The sequence below is a fragment of the Centruroides vittatus genome, unplaced genomic scaffold (genome assembly GCF_030686945.1).
Source record: "Centruroides vittatus isolate TY-2023 unplaced genomic scaffold, ASM3068694v2 contig_883, whole genome shotgun sequence".
Classification (NCBI taxonomy): domain Eukaryota; kingdom Metazoa; phylum Arthropoda; class Arachnida; order Scorpiones; family Buthidae; genus Centruroides; species Centruroides vittatus.
In genome coordinates, this window is record NW_027122575.1 from 14114 (window position 1) to 38283 (window position 24170).

Consider the following 24170-nt stretch of genomic DNA (forward strand, 5'->3'; position numbering starts at 1 on the left):
CCGCGGGCCGCCAGTTGGACAGCCCTGCTGTACACGTTCTCATAATTGGTGGATGCTGCTTTCGGGCGGAGCTGTCAGACAAGCGTCGTTTAAGAAGGGAACAGATGTGTTCGATCAGGTTGAGATCAGGCGATTGAGGCGGCCATTCGAGCAGACTATTTTGATCCCGAAGCCATCCTGGATGTATGTTTTGGATCATTATCTTGCTGATAAATGAAAGAGCTCCTATCAATGTGGTAATAATCAACAGATTGCAACAAATAATTGTCAAGTATCTCAGTGTAAATAACGCTATCCATTCTATTAGGTATAGAACATAGCATTCCAGGCCCTAAATAGGTAATACCGCATGAGACCATAACGCTATCACCACCAAATTTAATTGTTGTTTGTACTTCTCGCTCAGTTAAAAGACCTCATCGATGCCCATTTTCGCCCATTTGAACCAATTCTATTAATTTTGGATTCATCTGACCATACAATCCTCTTCCGATCTTCTAAGGTCCAGTCTTTAAAGCGCTTGGCATGTCGGTCATTTCGCGAAAATACTGTATAAATCCCATCCTAAAATTTATGGACAAGACAATGTACTTTTTTCATTTTTAGCTTTTTCCGCTTTATGGACAATAAAAGAGTATTTTTTCCATTTTTATCGTGGGTTCAGCCAACCCAATATAAGGGCGGTTGGATGGTGAGAGGCAGGATCCTACATATCGAAGACAGACCACCCATGAAAACTTCCTCGGCCGGATTTGATTCCAGTTCTCCGGGTTGCGTTGGGTTGAGGCCTTAGTTGCTTCAACCATCCAGCTGTTTTGAAGACTAGCAAAAGCTTGAACAATCAATATCAAACTGAGAATTTTTTTACAGGTAAAAACAACCTCCCAAAATGTACTTTTAATACGTCACTAACCAAGAAAACTAACAACATTTAAGAGTTTTATGACAAAATACGATTGTAATCAATCATTTTATTAATATTTTAAGCTTGGCATCTTGACTTATATGAATAAAGCAATAACTTTTATTTTCTCTGCTGTTAGGTAAAAGAGGGGAAAGTATCGTAATTGGTCGAATTTTAATCCTTTCTGTTTTTCCATTTCTCGAAATTTTAAGGTCTCTAATTCCAAAATCAAAAATAAAAAAGGGGAACAAAATTTCATATTTATGCAGCTGTGCATAAATTACGTAACGCAAATATGGGTGGGTTTATATGCAGATAATCGTTACAGTGCATTACAATTGGGTGAGATGTTTACTGAAACGTTACATAATGCTAGTCTCAACCCTTGGGTAAGAGAATGATTTATTTTTGTTTCCAAAGTGTTACTTAGCTAACTATATTGTTTATGTCACTGCTTTGTACGCTATACACGTAATTAATAAAATAATATAACATTCAGTACCATAGCGTTACTTAATTTATGGACGATTCCTGTGTTCGTCTGTGTGCTTTATTTATGGGCCTATATTTTGCTTTATATCTCAGAACTCCGTGAATCAAAATTTTTAAATTTGGAAAGAATGTTTAAAGTCTTTATATGGAATATTTATGATATTGTACTTTGGAGATTATAAATCGGAGGAGTTAGGGAAGTAGAGGTCATATCTCAAATGGGGTCAGATCTAATGAAAATTTTACTCGTAATTGGTATTTACAATTTTTTATAAAAGAATTTTAATTTGTTAAAAATAACATTTAGTACATACTATATTAGATGAAATTATTATACTATATATCAGTTATTATTTAAAGGTAAATTTTAATGTAACAAGTTACGGCTTAAATGTAATTTATTATTTTACTCAACTTTTTTTTATTTTAATATTTAAACTAATTTGAAATTCTATAATAAACCGTACACATAAACTATTTTAAAAATTTCTAATCTAGGCTGGCAGCACTGAAAATAGAACAACATTGGAATGTGATCAACAAACGCCATGATGGAATGTAAACATGTTTGGTGAGCTGGAGCTGAATAGGAAGCAAACAGCAATTAGAATGTTCTCTTTAATTATATACTAAACGTAAGAATAAAATTATTTTTTTTTATCGCTATCTATATTGCCATTTTCACACGAATAATACTTAATATAGAAATTTATTTAAGAAAAAAGCTAAATATATTTCATTACTTTCAAGTTAATGACATGTGGAAATAACGTGGATGTTCGTTAGAAATGTCATCGCGGAAACGTGAAAATAATCGTCGATAATACGAGAAGCTTGCGTTAATTTTTAATAGATTAAATTGTTTATTTTTAATAAGTTTAGCGATGTCAAGGTAAAGTAGAATGCCCTCGGGGGGTCATAATGAGGTCATTTGAAGACCGTGGTTTCATGGCGATTCATCGTGAATGATATTTTCTTATTTTCAATGCAATGAAAAGATAACTCCGGTGATTTAGCGCGCGATATTTTGAAATTCGCGCCTTATAAAACAAATAACTATACGGTAATAGTAAATTCATTTATTATACACTTATAATAAATTAAAATAACGCATTAAATACTCATGCGGTGTCAAAACAATGAGAAACTCAAGATTGCAATCAGTTTACTACTTAAGGTCATATGAATTATTATATTTGGGTTACTTGGAACAGCTCACTATGTGATAACTTAATGTCATACATTTGTAATGGCTTTTCTAAGACACGGGAATCGTATTTTCGGTAAAAGTGCATCACTGCCATATTTGGAAATGGACATGGGAAGACCCCATTGTTGCGGCAGGTAATCAAAAAAGTTCAGTTTGATTACAGAAAAGCTGTTCTGTCCCTAATCAGGGTAAGAGAAAAAATGAACTTTTTGATTACCTGCCGCAACAACAGGGTCTTCCCTATGTCCATTTCCAAATATGGCTGTGATGCACTTTTGCCAAAAATACGATTCCTGTGTTTTAGAATAGCCATTAAAAGTACCAGATGCCTTATGTACCATAAATTTGAAGTGCTTTATTAAATATCATACAGTGCTTTTTATGCTGTGTATTCACCGTACTATGCACTTGAACTTTTAATCGAATTTTTTATGAAAATTTTTTCATTATTTAGACTGGTGGTATCCAAAACTTTCTATTGGGAGTCTAAATTGCACATAAGTCATAGGTAGGTGGCTACAAATATTTTTTATATTTCATATATACAAACACTGGCCTATTTTCTATTGTAAGTGATGTGTCAAATGTTTGCAAGTTGGATTAATGTGTGCCGTGGTTAGATTTAGCCTGAGGCAGAACATGTAAATTTTTCTTGTAAATCTATTTTATCTCAACTTATTTATATTAAGTTAATATAAGATAAAATTAAACAAATTTGTAATAATAAATCAAAATGAAGGAATTTTTTTTTATTTGCATAAAATAAATTATTTCTTATGTTAAATTCACATTTTACATTACAATATTATACATTGCAATTTTAATGTATTTTTATAGGACAATTGTTTCTTAATTTCTATAGATTGTTGTACAGTACTTGTATTCCAAGAATGCAATTTATCAGTTCTATCAAAAACTACTTAAATCTTGATTGTACTTTATTTTGCAAGAATAAAAATATTGAGATTTGCTTATTTTAAAGAATATTTTTTTATTAAAACAAATCTTAGCTGATGTGATCTAATACTCATAGTAATGTAAATATAAAATTATTTAATAAATCTGTATAAATATGCATAATTAATCTGTTTGTATTTCATTATTAATAATCAAGTTTTATTTAATTAATTTTATTCATTTATAATCACAATTTATGTAATAGAATATTTTAATAATATAAATTTATTATAAATGGCAATATTTAAAATATATACCATCAGTTAAATATTCTGAATTCATATATGTTATAGAGTAATTATTATAATTGTTAAGCTTAATATGAATAAAAATAGATTTTTTTTCAAAAAAACTTTCAGGTTCTTCATAATTTTTGATTCTGTTCAAAAGTATAATAATAATCAAATAAAATAAAATATGAACAGGTAATCAAAATAAAAGACATGGAAATTTAGAAAATTCTATAGATATTTTTTGCATTTTCTGATTTCACATAGATGTAATTATAGCATAAATAGATGTAAATAAAAGCAAATCCCAGCAAGCCTAAAAGGTGTTTGTTGATTTATTCTCATGTATGTTCGAATCTATATTCTGATGTAATTATAACTTGAACTGAGTATCAGCTATCAGTTATTAAAAATAGTAAACAATTATTAACTGCTATTTTTTAAATAACAACTATGGAATCTATAAGTGTAGTGTAAAAATATTTTTGTTAATCCTGTTATCATCTGATGTTTCAAAACATAAATTATAGTAAATATTCAAAAGAATTTATATACAGATATAGTTTAAATAATTTAATAAGCTAATCAGATATAATATTTTGTTGAAAATTACAATAAATAGATCTTGTGGAAAAGATATATTTGAGATTCAATATTGCACAAAATATCTAGTATGTTTATTTAAGAATTATTATTCCCTTTGCCTATTTTTCATCAAAATGAATGATGTAAAATTAATAGTAAAAAACAACAGCTTGACTGTGTCATCGAACTTTCATTGAAAGAACAATGTCATACATGATTTATTCATTGTAGTGTTGATTAATTTAAGCTTAATCTTAATCCAGAAAATTTGTCTTACTATTGATGCATCATTTGCATTAGTCAATCCCTTGCAAATCTACTGGCTAAAATAGTTTACAATTTGCTTCATAATCTTAATGGAAAAGCAGAAGAGATTATTTTAAATTAAAGGTAAATTTAAAAACTGCCAAAATTCACCAAATTATGATTTTTTTCTTACATAGAGCATGAATTTAATTAAATTTTGATTTAATCATTAGAATTTTCAGATGATTATCTGTTTACCTGTACTTCAAGTTGTGTATTCATTAAATCATTTAATCTAATTCTAACTTAATGAATTTTAAATATTTTTTTTATATTAAATTAATTAACTTTGTATTATAGATATATGAATGAATTTAAAATTTATGAATTGTTAAATTATAACAAAATAATTATTTTAGATTTAATTGACTCCAATTTTTTTTAATGATAAACAGGTACAGTTTGGTATAGCTACAAAGAATTTATTCCTTATCATGTTAGTTTGTAAAAATTTATAATATGACAGCGCAACTTTCTTCAAAACCCAGTGATGAGGAACTACTTAGATTATCTCCACAAGAACTTGTTCGACATCTTAGGAGGTTTGAAGCAGAAAATCTCAAATTGATGATGGATCATGGGGCACTCATGAAAGAAATAAATCGGAGAATGCAGGTGACAAATTTGTTTTTGATTTGAATTGTAATGAAATGTTCATTTGGATGAAAATTGAATATTTGCTGTAAGCCAACCAATGCTGTGTGTCATTGGGCTAGATAATGGCTATAATAGTAATAAATTATGAAATAATTTGGTACTAGAGAGAGGTGTTAGGTGCCATCTCTTAATAAATTTAATAATTATAATTTTTAATTAAATAATTTAGAACTACTGGTAGAAAAGAATTGGCCAGAGCGGCACTCAAACCTGCAATTCCTGTTTATAGTGCAGATGCATTGCCAATTATGCTACCTGGACCTAAATTATTTAGTTAAAAATTATAATTATTAAATATATTAACAGATGGTGCCTAATGCCTCTCTCTAGTACCAAGTTGTTTCATAATGTATTAGTATTATAGCCATTATCTAGCCTGATGACACATGGCATTGGTTGGCTTGTAGTTTTATAATGTATAGGGTTTTAATGATAATGTTTGAATATTTGCTTAGCATTGAAGCAGAATTATTTCATACTATCTTCTTAAATAATTAAAATCTTAAATTAAAAGATTAGCTTTTCAAATTTAGCATTCTATATTTGCCATTTTCTATAACTACAAATTTTTGTTTAAAAAGTTTCTGATCTTAAAATTATAAAATCATATTTACAAATTAAAGATGAAAAACACCATATTAAATAATAATTATTAAAAAAAGAAATAAAATAGTAATATTTAGAAAATTATTTAAAACTAATTAAAAGAGTATATGATTTATTCAATAAAACAATTTTATTATTATATCAGGTTGTAAAGGTGAAATTTAGTCATTTTGGAAAAAACTTTATTGACAGTTAACTCACCAATGATTACAGTTCAACCTGGTAGATAATTACCATCAATATCAATTGCATCTTGCCATCTTTGCTGCAAACTTTCAATCCCATAAGCATAGCATGACTGGGGTGGGTTTTTCTTTGAGTCTTGAGCATTGTTCTCACATGGGTATTTTTATTGAACTGAATATTAGCAATATAGTTCTGCAGGCCACAAAGTAGATGGTTGTCAGTTGGTGCCAAGTTTTGACTAAGGTGGATGAGGCAGGACCTTCCAGCATAGACTGGCCAGCTTTTCTAAAGTCATCTTTGTTCTGTGTACTAACATGTTGTTGTGATGGTATCAGGCTTTTCAATTTTTGGAGTGTTTGAGAACATTCAAGTTGTGCTAATTTTTTATGAATCTATCAGTTGCAAGAATGTCATCATTAATGGTGGAATTACTGCCTGGATGGTGTTCATCTTGAATCTAGAAAATATCCATCCTGAATTTTTTGAACCAATTGTAGCAGGTCTGTCTGTTGAGCGTATCCTCCCCAAATGCCTTTCAGATGAGATCATGCACCTTCATTGTATTGTTCCACTTTTGAAGTGATAGAGTAATAGCACACAAATTTGTTCTTTTGAAAGTTTCATATTGTCAGATATTGCTGATGAATCTATTTTCAGTGAAATGTATAATAAAGCACCCATTGAGTACTCTACTTTATATACCCATAGCAAATGTTCTAGAACATTTTTTTCCATCATTTCTAGAAAATAATCAAAATGTCTAAATTTCACCTTTACAACCTGATATACAGTATAGGGACTTTTATATATATATACACCTATTAATTACTTTAATCTCATTTAATCTCTTTAATCTTATAAAAATACTTATTGTTTTAAATTAGGTTCATTTATTTGAAATTCGTGGCTTGAAGGAAGTAAATCAACAGTTACAAGATGATAATCAAGATCTTCGTGATCTCTGTTGCTTTCTTGATGATGATCGCCAAAAAGGTCGGAAACTTGCACGTGAATGGCAAAGATTTGGACGTTACACTGCAAGTGTTATGCGCCAAGAGGTCTCTGCATATCAAACTAAATTGCAAGAATTGGAAAATAAACAACAAGATTTAATAAGAGATAATCTAGAATTGAAAGTAAGTTTATCATTATTGTCATTGTTAATATTAAACATTTGTAACATTACAAATGTATAATATAATGCAGTATGATCTAACTGATGTTAACTAATCTGATCTAACTAATCTGATCTAACTAATTTTAACTGATGTCCAGATAACTTTCTAACATTTTTAAGCTCCTGATTGATGTAGCAACCCAAATGAAAGAACTAAATGCTAAAAAAGAAAATAATTGAAAGAAAAGGAGATCATATCATATCTTACTGGTCCAGATTTCTATTGAATATTTTGTACTAATCTTCCATTAAATATATTCTGAAGGGATAAAATATTTTGTTTGGTATCTCTGCTTTTTAGTTTTGTTAACGTGTTAACATGCTTCAGTGAACTTCATCCATTTTTCTGAAACATCTAACCATTTCTGTGATATGGTTAGATGCTAGATTTCTATGAATAACTTTTCCAATATTTTCTTATTTAACATTAAAAATTCTTTGATTTTGATCATTAAGTGGTTTTGCCAGCCTAACCAAAAGTTAAATTCTAGAAAGTTTTACATCTGGACATTTGAAGCGTGTAATGCCATTTTTCTCTAAATATGTTTTATTGAAAAATTGAATTCTAATTGTAATATTTTCTGCCACAAAAAATATTGTGGAGACATCGGCACTGTAAGTGGCTGTATTTTGAAGTTGAATTTATGTGAAGCTATAACATTTTAAGTGCCAGAGTGCAAGTGACATGACTTTTGGTGTTTAAAATGGACAGCTTATATTTACATCATTATGATATTCCAGAGAATTTGTAACCTAGTGAGTTTTTTTACCATTTTATTGTAAAATTGAAATGAATTAATTCACTAGAAAAAGTGTTTTTTTACCTCTCCTGAAAAGTTTTTTTTTTAATGCATTTACAACATTATGGTATTGCATGCTTCATTTATTGAAATTTAGATCATACACTCAAACCTGTTTTTGTGTGATTTTGTTTTGTGCAATTTTTTGTGTGGTATGCCAATTTGATTGAAATTCATATACTGCACAAAAAAATTGCACAAAACAAATCGCACAAAAACAGGTTTGAGTGTACTTGGCTAATTTTCCTTAACACTGGAATGCCCAGAAGGGAAAAATTATCCCCATATGATCTTTTACTAGCTCGTATTTTATTAATCTTTATTGTGGCAGTAAATGTTTTTGTGATTTCTTTTTAACTTTTTATGTTAAATAATATAATTCATTTTAGTCTTCCAGGAGGGACACTGTCCTGTGTGTAGCTGAATATCAAGGAAACAACATTTCTAGAAAATGAAATTATGTGTTAATTTTGTTTTTCCTTACTTTTATGTGTATTATTTTTTGAAAAAAGATCAGATTTCATTCTGCTACCAGTTGCTTAGTTGATTTGTTTGAAAACCTTACAAGTGAAGAAATTATAAAAGAATTACAGAATATTCCTGACAATCAGATAGTGGAGAAATAAATTATGAAAAATAAGCATACTAAGTACCTGGCATCCAATGATAGAGAGTTTTATTCTCCAACACACAAAAAAAAATGTAACAAAAAGTAATAATTGGTCTCTTTTCATAAATAAAATCTTTTATTGCTATAATTTATGCAAGAAGTATGAGTGGATGCCAAAACATTGAGCTCCATCAACTTTAGTCATAAAATTGGGAACTGTCTTGGTCAAAAATCTATGGCATGTAATGTTTTTCAAAAATAATGAGGTTTCTCCATTTTGACTTAAAAGCCACCTGATCACAATGACTTGGAAATGATAAATTTGCCTTGATTTCAGCAATGTGGAACAGATTCATTGAGAACTGTCAGACTTGCTATAAGCCAAGACCAAATATAACCATTGGTGAGCAACTTTTTTCCAGCAAAACAAGATATCTATTTATGCAATTTATTCTTTCAAGTCAGATAAATATGGCCAAAAATACTACCTTGTGGATGTTGAGATGAAATATCTAATACAGTATAATCTCTGAATAGTGGACAGAGTCAGGACCGAGAAATTTGTCCACTATTTGGAGGTATATGCCGGTGGCCATATTGTATTTTAACCTCATCATTATAATGTGAAGAATACAATGGATTACAAAAACATCAAATTTGCAATAGGAATGTGAATATACCAAAAAGTATACATAGCATATATAATTATAATATATATATATTATATTATTTATTTTTTCAGCTGTAAAAATCTCATTTTAATTGAATCTCATTCCAATGTTGAGTTACGAATGCGATTTGTATCCACTTCAATGGGTGGGAAATATATTCGGAATTGTTACATTTATGATCTAAGTGACTAATAAAAATTGATATAGGGATTTGTCTGCCTTGTAGTTATCAAGTAGATGTAACTTTTTGCACATTTTTTGCTTTTTTCAGTAACTGATTTATTAAAAATTACCCTTTAGCCACCATAATACTGTTAAAATGGTTAAGACAACAGTGTTTGTTTGGTGAAAGTTCAAAGGTTGTGTTATGAAGGCAACCACTTTAAAATATGCAAAGGTATTTGATTTTCTCACATTTATGACATCATTTATGATCTGACGTTTCTTTTTCATTACTATTATACTATGGCTCTTGTTGAATAAAATTTTGGAAAAGTTTATACTTTTTGGTATCATAAGCTTAATTCCAACAATAAGACAGAAGTTTGATAACATTAATATGTATAACAATAAATAGTGATTTGACAACTTAACCAGATTAAACTTCTCTAACAGATAAAGAATATCATTCAACTTCTTATAACCTGCCCTCCTCCCCTATTCCTATTTTAAGCCAGTCTTTATTTTACACCTATGGTCAAAATTTGTTGTCTGAAAGAATATTTCAAGCGATTCTTTGTTTTTTTAAAAATATTTCATACGTAATTAATTCTTAAAAGAATATTGAAGGTGGGACTTTGTTCTCGGGTTAATATGAGCCTAGGTATACAAAATGGTGGCGCTTCCGGTAACCTCGATGGCAAGTCTTTTTAGAAAAGAAATGTAGATGGCGCTGATAGTAATGATGCCTTCGTATGCAAATATCCATCAAAAAATTTCATTCAGGAAACGTGAGGAATAATGTGAATTTCAAATTTTGGTTACGATGTAGACGGATTATGCACGTTGTTAATTTTTTTAAAAGTGTCTGTGTTTTTTTAAGTTTGTACAATTTACTCGTAGTCTGTAGTTATCGAGGAGGAAGTTTGTCAATGGTAATTAACATGTTAAACGTGTCCTTAATCTGTTTAATGTCATAAAAGTGTATTAAAGGTGTGTTAACATTGTGTAAGTGAGGTAAAAATTTTGTAGTGTTTATATGTGGTTCAAATGTGCGTTTAAAGTGTGTAAATGTGTGTTAAACGTGTTAAATTTGTCATAACCAAGGATATTTAATAGTGATTTGCGACCCGAAAGACAATGTGAACGACACACGGAAGGCTAGGTGGCCATGGATCACAGGTGCCACCCTCTATGGAGACGCTGCCTATCGTAGATGAAAAGGCGAGAGAGATGTGAACCGTAAGACTGCAGTTCTTAAGAGGAGTAAAATTTATGTACAATACAGGCAAATTTTGTTCGAACCACTGATGTATAAAATCTCGTAATTCACTTCGTCCATGCATCAATTGAGTTTATAGGTAATATGACGACTTTTTTATTTTTCGTTTCTGGTCCAAGAGTAGGAAAAGTAACTAAAAGCAGGGTAGTAGTAAGTATCAAATTTACGTTTTAAAAATGTTCTAGTTTTAAAAAAGTTTAAATATAGGCGTGTTTAGGTTATTGTTGACGGTCGCCATCTTGTTTGCACATTTGCGTGTGCAAACAAGATGGCGATTAGAAGCGCCGCCATTTTGTATACCTAAGCTCACATTAACCTGTTTTCGTAAAGTTGATTAAGGACAATGGCATTTGTTATTTAGAGTATCCACTATTTAGAGTTAAATATAATAAATGTGTTATTTGAATGGTCTAGGGATTGTAAAAATGTCCATTAAGTAGAGGTGTTTGCTATTTGGGAGTGTCCATTAATGGAAGTTTCACTGTATTAAGGATTTACATATTTGGAAAAGAATGAGGTACATCCAGATAATCTACAACTTTCTAAATGTGTTTTTTGAGTACAAGAAATGTTAACATGGACAATTACTTTACCTCCATAGAATTGGCAAAAACATTGAAAGAAAAAAATACAAGTTTTATTGTGACAATGAACAGAGCATGCAGAGAGATACTTTCCCCTGTAAAGCATGGAAAAAAACCTCTATTCAATATGAAAATATTGAAAAATGATGATATAACAATGACTATTTATCAGGGAAATAGAAGGAAAAAAAATGACATTGTTTTGCATTCCTTCATCCCACAGCTTTTCATTCATGATCATAGATACAAAAATTTTCTTATTGCTGTCATTTTAAATGTTTTCATTTTCTACAATACTGAAATAATTTCTAAAAATTTATATAAATATATGTATATATATATGTTTTTTTAAAGGAACTTTGTTTATATTTGGATGAAGAACGTTCTAGAGGTATATGTGGTCAGTGTGGAGGACCTCTGAATGGTCGAAGGGATGATGGTGATGGCAGTAGCAGTTCTACTAACAATGAAGAACTTGGAGTAGTAGCACCATTTGATTCATCATTTACAAATTCATCACATCGAACATTTATGGTTGATGAAGCCATTCAAAGGCATCGCTCTGTTATTAATGGTAAAAGATTTATGATCATTTTCAATAGTTTTAAAGTATTATGTGACCAAATTATATGAGTTCTTTAAAATCACAATTCTGAGATTATATTTTTAAGAAAATTTTTTAATAGAAAATATGTCTTAATATTTATTTATTTATTATTATATCTAATCAAGTTTCAAGACTCAAATGCCACCAGTTATGGGCAGATACTGCTTGCTACAACTATTCTTAATTTTATAACATTGTTAAGAATTATATTTTGGAATATTTTCTGCAATATACTTATTTTGTTAAACGAATATTCTTTATGAATTCTTTTGCTGTTATCTTATATTACAAATGTGTAGTCTTTCTTTTATTTATGATTGTTTCATATCTATTAACCAAAAATCTATGACTAATCCTCTCACTAAGAGAGAGTATATTTTGTAGAGTCAATTTTATGCCATTTAACTTCAAAAAGGTGAAGAAGGGGAGGGATGTAGAAATAGAGCAAAGAGTTAGTTTTATAAATTCTCACTAGGGTTTCTCAAACGGGATCCCGGTCGTTTTTTTAACTCGGGAAATTTTTCTTATCCCGGGAAATCCTGCAAATTTCTTAAAAATTTACTTTTTTCTTATTTTGTGTTAAAGTTCAGGAAATTTTGCAAATAGAAAGCATAATTAACTCATAAACTGTCAGAATAAATTTGTATTTATTAATTTTAAACCTACTTATTAGTTTTTTAAATTTTTTCCTTGTTATGGCATGTTACAAATGGTTAATAATCAATGTGTAGCTTATTTGTGGCAGGACTCTGAAAATTCTTTACTTGTCAGAACCTGTAATATCTGGAATAATTGTGCTTATGCTGTCTTAATTTTTAACCATGCCCAGTAGCTTCAATAACTGCATTATGCCAGATTGTGCAAATTGGCAAGAATGCAAACGAGTATGAAGTTTTTCTTCATAAACCTGATTATTAAAGACAAACGAACTGTCGAATTATCGGGCTACAAGCTCAATACCGCTATTAAAGCAGCCAAGGTAGACAAATCAAGAATACTAGAGAGCAAAAGAAGTACTACAATCTCGAAAACGAACTAGAAATCTTCCAGGCTACAGGTGAAAAAACACATAACATCTATTTTCTCTTAAATGCATTAAACACGATTCCAACCACATCAATTGAATCGGAAAGGGCATTCTCGGTAGCAAGACTTTTCATTACTAAAATAAAAATTAGATTGAGTGATCGGAGTATTGACCATCTTTGCTTTTTAAAATCTTATACTACAAAATATTATTGTAAATTATTATAATGTTTTATTTAAAAAACGAAAATTACCTTCTAAGTTAGAAGTTTGATCTGAATTCATTTTTTCTTTAAATTTTCAACTCAATTCAAAGTCTTTTTTTTTTTTTTTTTGTTGTTGTTGTTGTTGTATGCAGTTTCCAGCAAACTTTAATACATTTTTTCTATTAGTGAACATTTCTACGTAATTCAAAGATAATTTTTAATATATATCTTACACAGCATTATTAATGTGATTTTGGAGGTTGTAGAACATATTAGATTACTTTAAAAAATGAAAAATAATTATATCATTTGATTTCAAGCTATTTTGTATATCTTAAAAATAATTAATTCTATCCTGGGATTTCCCGAGATCCCGGGAAACAGTTCACTTTTATCCCAGAATCCCGGGACAAGCAAAAGACTGGGAAATGAGAAACCCTAATTCTCACTATATATATAAAATATTATGATATCTGTTATCTTTATCAGAAAGGAAATGATGTACAAATGAAACTCCATAATTAATTGATGTAAATAATGATACATGATAAACAACTGATTTTCAAGAATGTTTGACCTTATAGAATTATGATATATTGCATATATGATTCATTTATATTTTTAAACTAATAAAGCTGAATGTTCTATATTTTTATTATTATTATTATTAATATGCTTAAATTTCTGAAATTTTCTATATGTTATATTTTCCAGTGAAAAAATGTGACAAAATATAAGATAAAACAAGAAAAAATAGACAATTAATTTAAATGAAATTGCTTATTGTGCTTTTCTTTGTTCAATTTTTTCTTATTAAAAGTTTTTCCATCTAAAGCTATCTCTAAGAACCAGATGTAACATTCATAATTTTGTTTTTTTCAAAATATTTAAAAATTTAATCAAAATTAAATAATCATCAGATTATATAATGTATCTTAAAAAATTTATCATTATCCTTAATATGTCTCAACATGAAGTAAGAAAACTATGAATATATTGTTAATTGTGTTATTCGTTATTATTTTTAGTATAATTTAATTTTTAATGTTATTTTAAAACTATAAATTAGTATATATTAAATAATTTATTACTTTTTAGAACAAGTATTACAATATATAAGAAATTTGGAAAAAAAACTTCAGCAGTCAGAAGAACAGAAAAAATCCTTGGCAGTATGTATTATTATTTTTATAAAAATCTAACATATTGTAATTTATGTTAGTTTGATTAATTTTATCATTTTTTAAGTTATAAAAATATTTTATATGATACTTTGTGAATTTTAACTATACCTTAGAATAATATATACAGTAAGACCCCACTTAACGCTGCCTTGCTCAACGCTGTTTCAGTATTACACGGTAGTATTGCAATTACCCGAGATCGCACGCAGTATTGGGATCAAGATGTAATATCAAATTTTAAAGCTTATTATCTGCGGCGGACATTCCAACAACTGATTGATAAAACAGATGGAGCAGATAAACAATCCATTAGAGATTTTTGGAAAAACTATAATATCATGGATGCTGTAGACCAGGGATGGGCAACCTGTGGCCCGCGACGCATAAAATGTGAATAAATATATCAATTTCCTAGCTTAAGGAAGTATGCAGCAAAAATTCAAACGTTATTTTTACAACTTATGTATGTGAATAGTTTTTCTTGCAATGAATTTAGTAAAAATTAAAACAAGAAACAGACTAACAGACACATCGAAACTAATTTAAAACTAGCAGTGACGAATATTTAACCAAATATTTCCAATATATTACGTTTACATCAGTTCCAGAAGCTAAATTAAGTATACCTATGCTAATTTATAATTATATATGAATAAATAATTTTGATTTACCGACATTTTTTTTCTCTTTCTCTTGTATGCGGCTCGCATCAGTTCAAAAGTCTTAAAATGCGGCCCTTACATAGAAAAAGGTTGCCCATCCCTGACAACATCAATCTTTCCTGGAATGAGGTGACCGAGAAATGTTTTGAAAGGAGTATGGAAGAATGTATGGTCGGAGCTAAGCAAGGATGTTGACACAAGAAAATCCATTGTTGATGTCAACGAAATTGTCAAGCTAGCTAATGAAACAGGGTTGGATAATATAAATGTGCAGGATATTGAAGAATTATTGCAAGTTACAACTGGAGAAAGTTTTTCCAACGACAATCTTAAAGAATTAGTAGAACAACAGGTGCATGAAGATGACGAAATTAGTGTTTCTGAAGGTGAGGAACAAAAGGCACTTTCAATGGATTTTCTAAAAAAAGTTTAGCCACTATAACGGAAATTATGGATCAGTTTATACAAAATGATTTAAATTTCGATAGAAGTTCAAAGGCAAGACGAGGTGCCATGGATGCGATGTCTTGCTATCGACAACTGCTTGCTGAACGAAACAGGAAAAGGCAAACAACGTTAGATGACTTCTTCACAAATTAACAAAAGATGTCAAATGAGGAAGAACCTTCCTCGTCACAAACATAACTTCTTTACTAGAACTTTTTTTTTATTTTCATGAATGTTTTATGAATAAATTTCGATATTAGCAATAAATAAGTCTATAATTAATGTAATAAAAAAGTATTTAACAATAAATGTTACAAAAGAAACTGATAAATTTTCCTATTCTCTGTTCTGTTTCACGTGTCCCCCTTATTTACGTGTTAAGATGACCCCATTTAACGCTGTTTCGTTTAGTGCTCTGTCATCTAGGAACGCATCCCCCACGTTAAGCGGGGTCTTACTGTATATGTCATCACGAAAGACCGAAATTAGAGAATGCTGATATTCTCTGGTGAATGTTGACACACACAAAATACATTGGTGAAAGACTGAATATTTGGTTATATTATTATACATTCAAACAATTGTCGGTGTATGTCAACAAGTACAGATAAGCTTAGGTGGTGGTTGAAACGACAAGCCTCATTTATTTGTTATACTCTTAAACCCTGCTGTTTGTCAGTTTTATGCAAGGTTTGTTTGTGTGTGCAATGTTAGGTTAGGTAAGATTTGTCCCCAAGAGAAGCAGCTGCAGCTAATTTGAGAAGTGGAAGGCAAGGCTATACACACTGTGATTACAAAAAGAAGTGTTCCACGACTAAATGCAGTTGTAAAAATATTTTTATTCAACATTCACCATCAGTGCATGCTGAATGTCAACATTTGCTAGTGTAAGTGAGAAATAATGATATTTAGCAAATATTTTGTACATACATGAAACAATTGTGGGAATGCTGACATTCACCGGAGAATCTTGACATTTGCCAGATATCAGTCTTTCACAGTAACATATATAAAGTATATACGTATTATTATTATCATCATCACTAATCTTTTCAATATGCATTCAACATTAATATTACTGTATATAGATACAAGTTTTACACATTTTCTTATATTTACATAAAGTAAAGGTACATTGCACTTCTTCACTCTCTCTCTCTCTCTCTCTCATTCAAGGATATAAAATGTTTGAATAGATGCAAATTTCTTACAAAACACCCAAAATAGTATAGTCAAATGGAACATCAAATATGTTACCAGAAAACCTGAAGTTTTAAAACAGCAAAATATTTTTATGTACTACAAGGTGTCAAGGTTTGATCTTTGATGCTTTCTTAGATAAATTAGATGCCATGATTAAGTGCCATCAAATTCTGAAAGTGATCATGAGCTTTGCCCTTTGTATTAATATAAAATTACATATGAAATATATTTATCATTCTCAAGCAATGTTATTTATGTTTCCTTCTCAACTTAAAAAAAATTTTTCAACTTTTCAAATTGAAAAATTGAAAAATTTTTCAATTAATACATTAAATGATACAACAGTAAATGTAGGAAAAATTTACTTAGTTCTGAACAAAATTATTAATTATTTCAAACAATGAAAGCAAAAGACTTTATCTGACAAGAAATGCTTCTTAAATTTCAACTTAAATCTACTTTACAAATTCAACTTTTTTCAAACTAACAACCTATTTCTCATAATTGGTATCAACTAGAAATTGCACACTTGGATCTTCTTTTTCAGTCTTTTAAACACTGAATGTGATATCATATTTCTAATGTCATTACATGTTCATCTACATACTTATTTGCTAACAAACTGTTTTACAGGTCTTTCTTACTGACAATTTTCCCATATAGTATTTTATATATTTTAAATAAGTTGATTAAATTTCCCTGTGACATAACAATTTAATGACCATTTGTAATTCACCAAATTGTAGATCCCTTTTTGACTGGGACCTGCAAGCAACAACAAGCATGGAGCAGCTGTCAATTTTGAATGGAAGGTGTAGGTTTTTTGCCCTTTTAACAAAACAAACTCTCCAAAACAAGTAAAAATCAAACAAAATATAACAACCCAGAAAATAAAATAACATTTGGGCTCAATTCCTCCAACTAAACATACTAAGTTACATAAAATTATGTATTATGCATAAAAATATATATGATAGTTTGAATTCAGCATATTAATTTATTGTTAAAATTAATACACTAAGTCTATTAATAACTCCTGTGCCTTTGTTGAAAATTTCTGAAATTTTGCAGGAAGTTTTGTGTATTAGGAGATTGATGCTATTAAATTTTGGTTGTTGAAGATCAAAGGGATGGGGGATATGGAGGGGTCATGTGCAAATGGGGTTGGACTTAATGAAGTTTTTACTCATTATTAGCATTTACAATATTTTTTTTATAAAACTCATCTCTACTTTCAATATTAAGCTTTTTGTCATTTTATAATAATATAAAAATTTTTCAAAATGTAATCTCATAACAGCACTTACACAGTTTTAGCTCTTGCTGGGAGCATTATGCAACTCATTGCTGGATTTATTTATCCAGCAATGAGTTAATAGTTGTAATCAATCTTGCAAAATTATTTTTTATTGGAAATTTGTTAATTTTATATAAACAGAAAAATAAATTTAAGAAATTCAAAAACTTACAATAAAGAAAATGCACCTACTTTAAATTTTTTTCATTCAGTCGTGTGTACTGTACAAGCTGTACCATATTTTCTCAGAATGACCAGCATTCCACATAGAAACGGGGTGAGACTAGCATGCCAGTTAAACCAACTAAAATATGAAATTAATCAGATGTAACAAAACTAGTTTAATTAAATGTTAAAGAAAACGTTCTCAGTATCATAAAATAATAACATTGTAATTTGACTGACTTAAAATCAGGAAGAGAGTTTTCCTTTACAAGACAATAAAACAATTAATGACTTATTGGTGGACTTATTGAAGTTGTACATACATTCTTCTCTAGAGGGTGGATTAACAAAAATTATGAGTTTTTATTCTAAAACTGTGAAATGGATTAACATCCGTTTTGTGTGAAATTTGAGAGAAAGTGTTATTTTTAAAGGGTGATGGTCAGTGTAGACCACACTAATAACTACTACTATTACTACTACTACTACTATTTACTACTATGTATAAAAGCTGATGTTAATCAGTTGAGATATAATTTACAGCATGTTTTTTAAATTTAATATGCTTATTTTTGCATTTTTGAATCAAATAACAATAAAGTACACATAAGAAAAGCACTTTTGGAATTCCACAAGTATTTTACATGGTTAGGAAGAAGATAAAATAAAGAAATTAAACATACAATCATAGTTTTTGATGTAATCCTGACAGTTTCACAGTTTTAGAATAAAAACTCATAATTTTTTTTAATGCACCCTCTAGAGAAGGGTGTATAACTTCACTTAAAGTGGCAATCTGGCATTCCCCAGGATAAACTGGCAATCTGGTTTTTACCATATGGAAATATCTGATTTCATGGTTACCCAGGAATAGACAGATATGCCTGTCATTCTGCAAAAATACTGTATCAGTTTCAATAATAGTCATATTAGTTATTAGTTTATTAATTATAACTTATTAATATTCATATTAATTAAACTTTAATGATGAAAACTTTCTAATTATAAACTAACTGTTGTAGTTTTTGTGAACATTAAATTTCATTGTTAATAAGTTCACTTTGTTAATTTCTGGAGTTATCTAATAAATTAGATATAAGTTTGGGATTGAGGACTCTATATTGTTACTAATGATTTAAACTTTTTTAAAATTTAGACTATATTATAATAAATTACATTATCTAACATTACAAAATTTAACAAAAAAGCATGTATCCATAGTTTTCTAGTATGCATGCATTCTGAAATTTGTGCTGAACACTTGTGGAAAGTTTACATAACACTAGTGTCCCATGGAATAGTGATTGGGAATTACTGTTTTGTAATAATATTTTGGAAAGAACCTTAGATTTAGGAAAATTAATAAAAGTTGTTTCAAATAACTCATTATTTATATTTAATTTCTCAGAAAATGAATGAAGAGAAAACAGAAACAAAAGATTCTCAAGGAAATGTTAATGGATTTGTTCATTGGAATATGTCTAATAGACAACCTTCCAGTTCGTCAGTGGTAATTATTTTAATTTTTAAACTGATTCAGTATTATAATTATATATTTTTAATGTTGATATTGAGTGTTGCCATTATATTTTACATAAATTAGATAAAATTTTGAAGTATATATGCTTTTGGTTTTGTTGTAGGGAGAAAATGACACAGTTGGAATTAGCAAACCAGAGGCAGTTGTGCATGCAATGAAAGTAAGTGTATTGTCTTATCACATTACATTTTAAACTTTATTATTAAAGTTATATTGCTTTAGTTTAGATTTTAATATGTTAAAATTGTTATCAAAGAAATTTAATTAATGATTCTTTACAATTCCTATATTAAAAATAATGATGTATATTTAGTCTATTTATATGGTGCAAAAATCTGTATATCTTTCATACTATAGTCATGAACACATTAAAAGATTTAAGTACAAAAGTATAAGGGTCACTCAAAAAGTAACAAGCCAGAACATCAGAAGGACTATGTTTCTACTAATTGTTGTTAAGGTGTCAAATACAGTATCATTTATGCCACTGAAACAAGATAAGTGGTATGGTTGTAAAACTCCTTTGGAGTTCTTGGAATCATTGTCTCACAGCTACTTTTCTCTCATCATCTGATTTGAAATGTTGGCCATGCAAACAAATGCTTAAGCTTATGTAAATATAAATAGGAATATCTGCTTTCTTTACCAAGAGACTATTTTCTGTCATGCATTCTGTTTAGGGGCATTCATTTCATTACTTTATGACTGATTCCTATATATTAAAAAAGTCTTATAATAACGAAGATTATCATAACTGAACACTGTACATTATCATCATTGACTTCAGACATATTGTATGTCTGAAGTCAATGATGATAATGAACAGTGTTCAGTTATTTATTTTAGTGTAATGTTTAAAAATTATAGTTTTTATTAAATCTGTAAATTATATCCTGCATTAACTATTATTTTACATTGATTTATTTTTCAAGTTTTTCCATAATTGTTGAATGTATCTTAAATTTTGAATAAAAATCTTAGATTTCATTTATTTTATTTTATTAATAGTATTTTTATATGTTTATTATTTTTTCATAGGTATTAGAATTACATGAACACCTGGATCATACTAATAGTAGTGATATCGATTCAGAAGAATTGGCAGAAGGTGAAAAGGCATTAGTTCGAGAAATGTGCAACGTGAGCATTTAGGCTTAAAATGAAATATAATTTAATTAAAATTATAAAAGTAATCTTATCATTTGCTAATATTATATGTTAATTTGATTTGAAAATTTTTAGGTGGTTTGGAGGAAATTAGAAGATGGTCCTTCTTAGAATTCTTAAGAATTTTTGTTTTGTGGGCATTTTGTATTGTACTAATAATGGTTTGGCTTTATACAAAAATAACTGTTATAAAATTCATTTGTAAATTAGATTTCATATTTCTTGTTTTGTTTTAATTGTTTAAACTCTAAGTGGAAATAGGGTTAAAATTTTTTTATAATTTTTTTTTTTTTTTGAAATTTAACTGTTCATTCATTTGTAAATTAGTTTTTCTGTTTGTTTTTGTCTTGTTATTGTTGTTATTGTATAAAATGTTTATGGACATAGGAATAAGCTTTTTTAATTTTCCAGTTTTTAAACTGTAAGTGTTCAAACAAAACAGTTAAAATATTTATAAATTATGCTGTTTTTTATATTAGAAAAATTATTCCAGTTTATACATATTACATATGTATAACTGTTAAAATCAAATATATACTTAATAATTATTTATAAACATTATTGTAATAGTTATATAAATATATTGTTATCAATTTATACAATAGTACAACTTTTTAATATGTTTTGTCATTGTCTCTTATAACAGCAATTGAATTTACCTAATTTAAAAAAACTTTTTAGTACAATATTGACAGTGATTCATAATAGTTAATCTATTATAATTATTAGATTATAATGTTAATACAAATTACAATATAAACTCAAGAATATGATACTTGTGCAGCTCATTTAAATGGGTTTGTGATTTTAGCCAAAGATGCTATTTAAAAAATTCTATATGTACGAAAAATTATTTTTATGGATAAAGTTTTAGAAATTTCACTTGAAGAACTTTTGGCGGTGATAATTTCTACATTGTAAAGAAGCTTTGGTTCTCATCCGTCCAAGACAACTGCATCCCAAAGTAGAATAATTCATCTCTGAGTTTAAAAAATGAATAAATAAATAAATGTAAATTCAAGCATACTATGAATTTGCTTGAGTTTAATGTCAGCTAACAGTTTTATATCTTGTTGTTTGATAAACTCATTCAGGAAAGAAAGATTATATTTACTTGGAAATGTATTTTGAAAGTTTCCAACAGTTATAGTACCTGATGATGATTCCATTTTTAAGATCTGATTGAAAGATAAATGTTGATTTGTAACTCAAATAGGACAACTTACTATTTATCAATTTTTAAAATATGCATTGTAAATCTGTATGTAACCTAAATATTGACTTTTGTATAAAATATATATATATATATTATTTAACCAGTAAAATATGCATGTAATTCTATATTAATGCAATTATTTTTATAATTAAACTCAGAATTATAGTTTTAGCATTTTACTTGTAATTTTGAAATATTGTTATCAAAACATATATTTACACTTAAAATTATATTGATTATTTCTGAAAATTATAGTAATTATTTATAAATATAGGATTTTAGAATGTTTAAAGTAATTTGATCAAATACTAGTTTGCTAAGGCCAGATTTACACATAAGCTTAAATAAGTTACAGTTTAGGGCCTCACCTTTTTATATGTATTTAGTGAGGGGGACCTAATAGCATACCTTAACTGGGACCCACGATAAAATCTGGATGGGCCAAGAAACTCCAAACATTTTTATATCGCAATTTAAAAAATTCTTACTAAACACTTTGGAGAGAAAAGATCAACCAATCTGTTAAAAGTTTTCGAGTTTCTGGACAAACACGGAGAGCTTTATATTGACGCAACGATTCTACGTAATAAGACCCAGGAAAATATTGTATTGATAGTTTATTATTTGGCATAATAAATCGATGCACAAAATCTTGATTTTTAACCGAACCTCCATTTAAGGCTTGCGGATTGTGTGCGTGGGGTCGAGACAATCGGATGTGGACGTGAAATACACACTGAAACAGCTTACCATTCACTTTTTCCGGTTTAATAAATATAAAAAATATTCTTACAAAATTATTTGTATTCTTGTTACAATTCTTTGATATTTTTAAGACGAGAGTCCAGTAAAAGTTCGAATTGAATGTCTACACTCGGTCTTTCGTTGATTGTCTACGATCGACGGCCTCGGGGCTCGTGGTTAAGCTCGGATATAACATATCTTGGGGAGAGAGCAACTCGGAGACAGAATAACAGAACTTGGAGGAAGAACAAATTTTAGAGGCCGATTCAGCTCTTGGAGAAAGAACATATTAGAGCACAGTTTTTAAATGTTTTCTCTATTCCGTGTTCCGATTGGTCTACCCTCGTCTCCCGGTGACAATTCGAAACCTTTCGGGGTGTGGGAGAGGTAGTTATCGATACTTAACCCAATCCCGATTGGCTAAAATTCCTCAAAACTTTGAAATTCTTTCTTGTAATTTAGCATTTTGTTTTCCTTTTTGACGGAAAGAACTTTTATTGTTTAAGCGAGACTTAAAGTCTCTCTTTGTTTTAATTTTGAAAGGTGATAGCTTAAAGCCTGGTACTCACATGCAGAAATGGTAAGCTAAAACTTGCCGTTCCGTCTTCTTTCCGCGTCGTGTATACTCACATGTGGAAATTACGGGTTACGGTTGGGCAGAAGCTACACGGCTATATTGCCCCGTTAGTCCGATAGATGGAGCGGTGGCGCCCTCTGGCGATGAAAGACTTAGTTAAAAATAACGACGAAAATAGTAGACTGGTTGGCACTGTAGATTAGATGGTAGGTGGGTTGGTGGTGCTTGCTAATAATTATAGTGTTTTGAATATTCATAGAAGAAGGACTTTAATATGCGTAGACTAATTTTATTTTTGATATGCACGAGACAGTCGCTGATCTTGTTGATGGCGTAGTGTTGAGGATTCTAAGTACACAAGGTGATTTCTGATACCTTGGAAAATGAGACACTCATCCAATCTGTGTAGGGAGGTATTGATTTGGGAGGGACAGTGGAGACATTTGTCCAGTCTGAAAAGGTTCCTTTCATGCAGGAAATGGTTGGTGAGGAGAGAACTGAAGCGGGCTCTATTGATGAGGATGGAGGTATATCTGTCCAGGTCTTCGTAACTGAGGTCGAATGTTATATTCAGCCAAGGATAGGCTGCTCTTTTGGGATACGATAACCAGAGCTGGTTCATTTTTTCTTTAGTTTCATGGATGCTAATGGAGCGGAAGTCTTCAGGGGAGATGACGTTAGTATTGATGGTGGAATTGGGATTGCTCTTGACG

The 24170-nt window shown here is 29.3% G+C and overlaps 1 protein-coding gene across 2 annotated transcripts; it reads left to right on the forward strand.

Annotated features, from left to right (window-relative positions):
* The first annotated feature begins 1899 nt into the window (after positions 1-1899).
* Positions 1900-22307, forward strand: Ccdc85 (coiled-coil domain-containing protein 85). Of its 2 annotated transcripts, XM_067280312.1 has the most exons (10): positions 1912-2031; positions 3061-3114; positions 5080-5299; positions 7018-7269; positions 11771-11990; positions 14354-14427; positions 19622-19723; positions 19857-19913; positions 20792-20893; positions 20996-22307. In XM_067280312.1, exons 3-10 carry the CDS (start codon positions 5144-5146, stop codon positions 21029-21031), a joined length of 999 nt encoding a protein of 332 aa, XP_067136413.1. In that variant the 5' UTR covers positions 1912-2031; positions 3061-3114; positions 5080-5143; the 3' UTR covers positions 21032-22307. The 2 variants fall into 2 exon arrangements, with proteins under 2 accessions (XP_067136412.1, XP_067136413.1); XM_067280311.1 differs by lacking the exon at positions 3061-3114 and having other exon boundaries at positions 1900-2031.
* The last annotated feature ends 1863 nt before the right edge of the window (positions 22308-24170 follow it).

Excerpts from the sequence above, each read along its gene's own strand:
- Ccdc85 (XM_067280311.1), top strand. The coding sequence starts at position 5,144 with ATGACAGCGCAACTTTCTTCAAAACCCAGTGATGAGGAACTACTTAGA. Across the intron at positions 11,991-14,353 it reads GCATCGCTCTGTTATTAATG|AACAAGTATTACAATATATA; the intron begins GTAAAAGATTTA and ends ATTACTTTTTAG. Across the intron at positions 19,914-20,791 it reads CAGTTGTGCATGCAATGAAA|GTATTAGAATTACATGAACA; the intron begins GTAAGTGTATTG and ends ATTTTTTCATAG.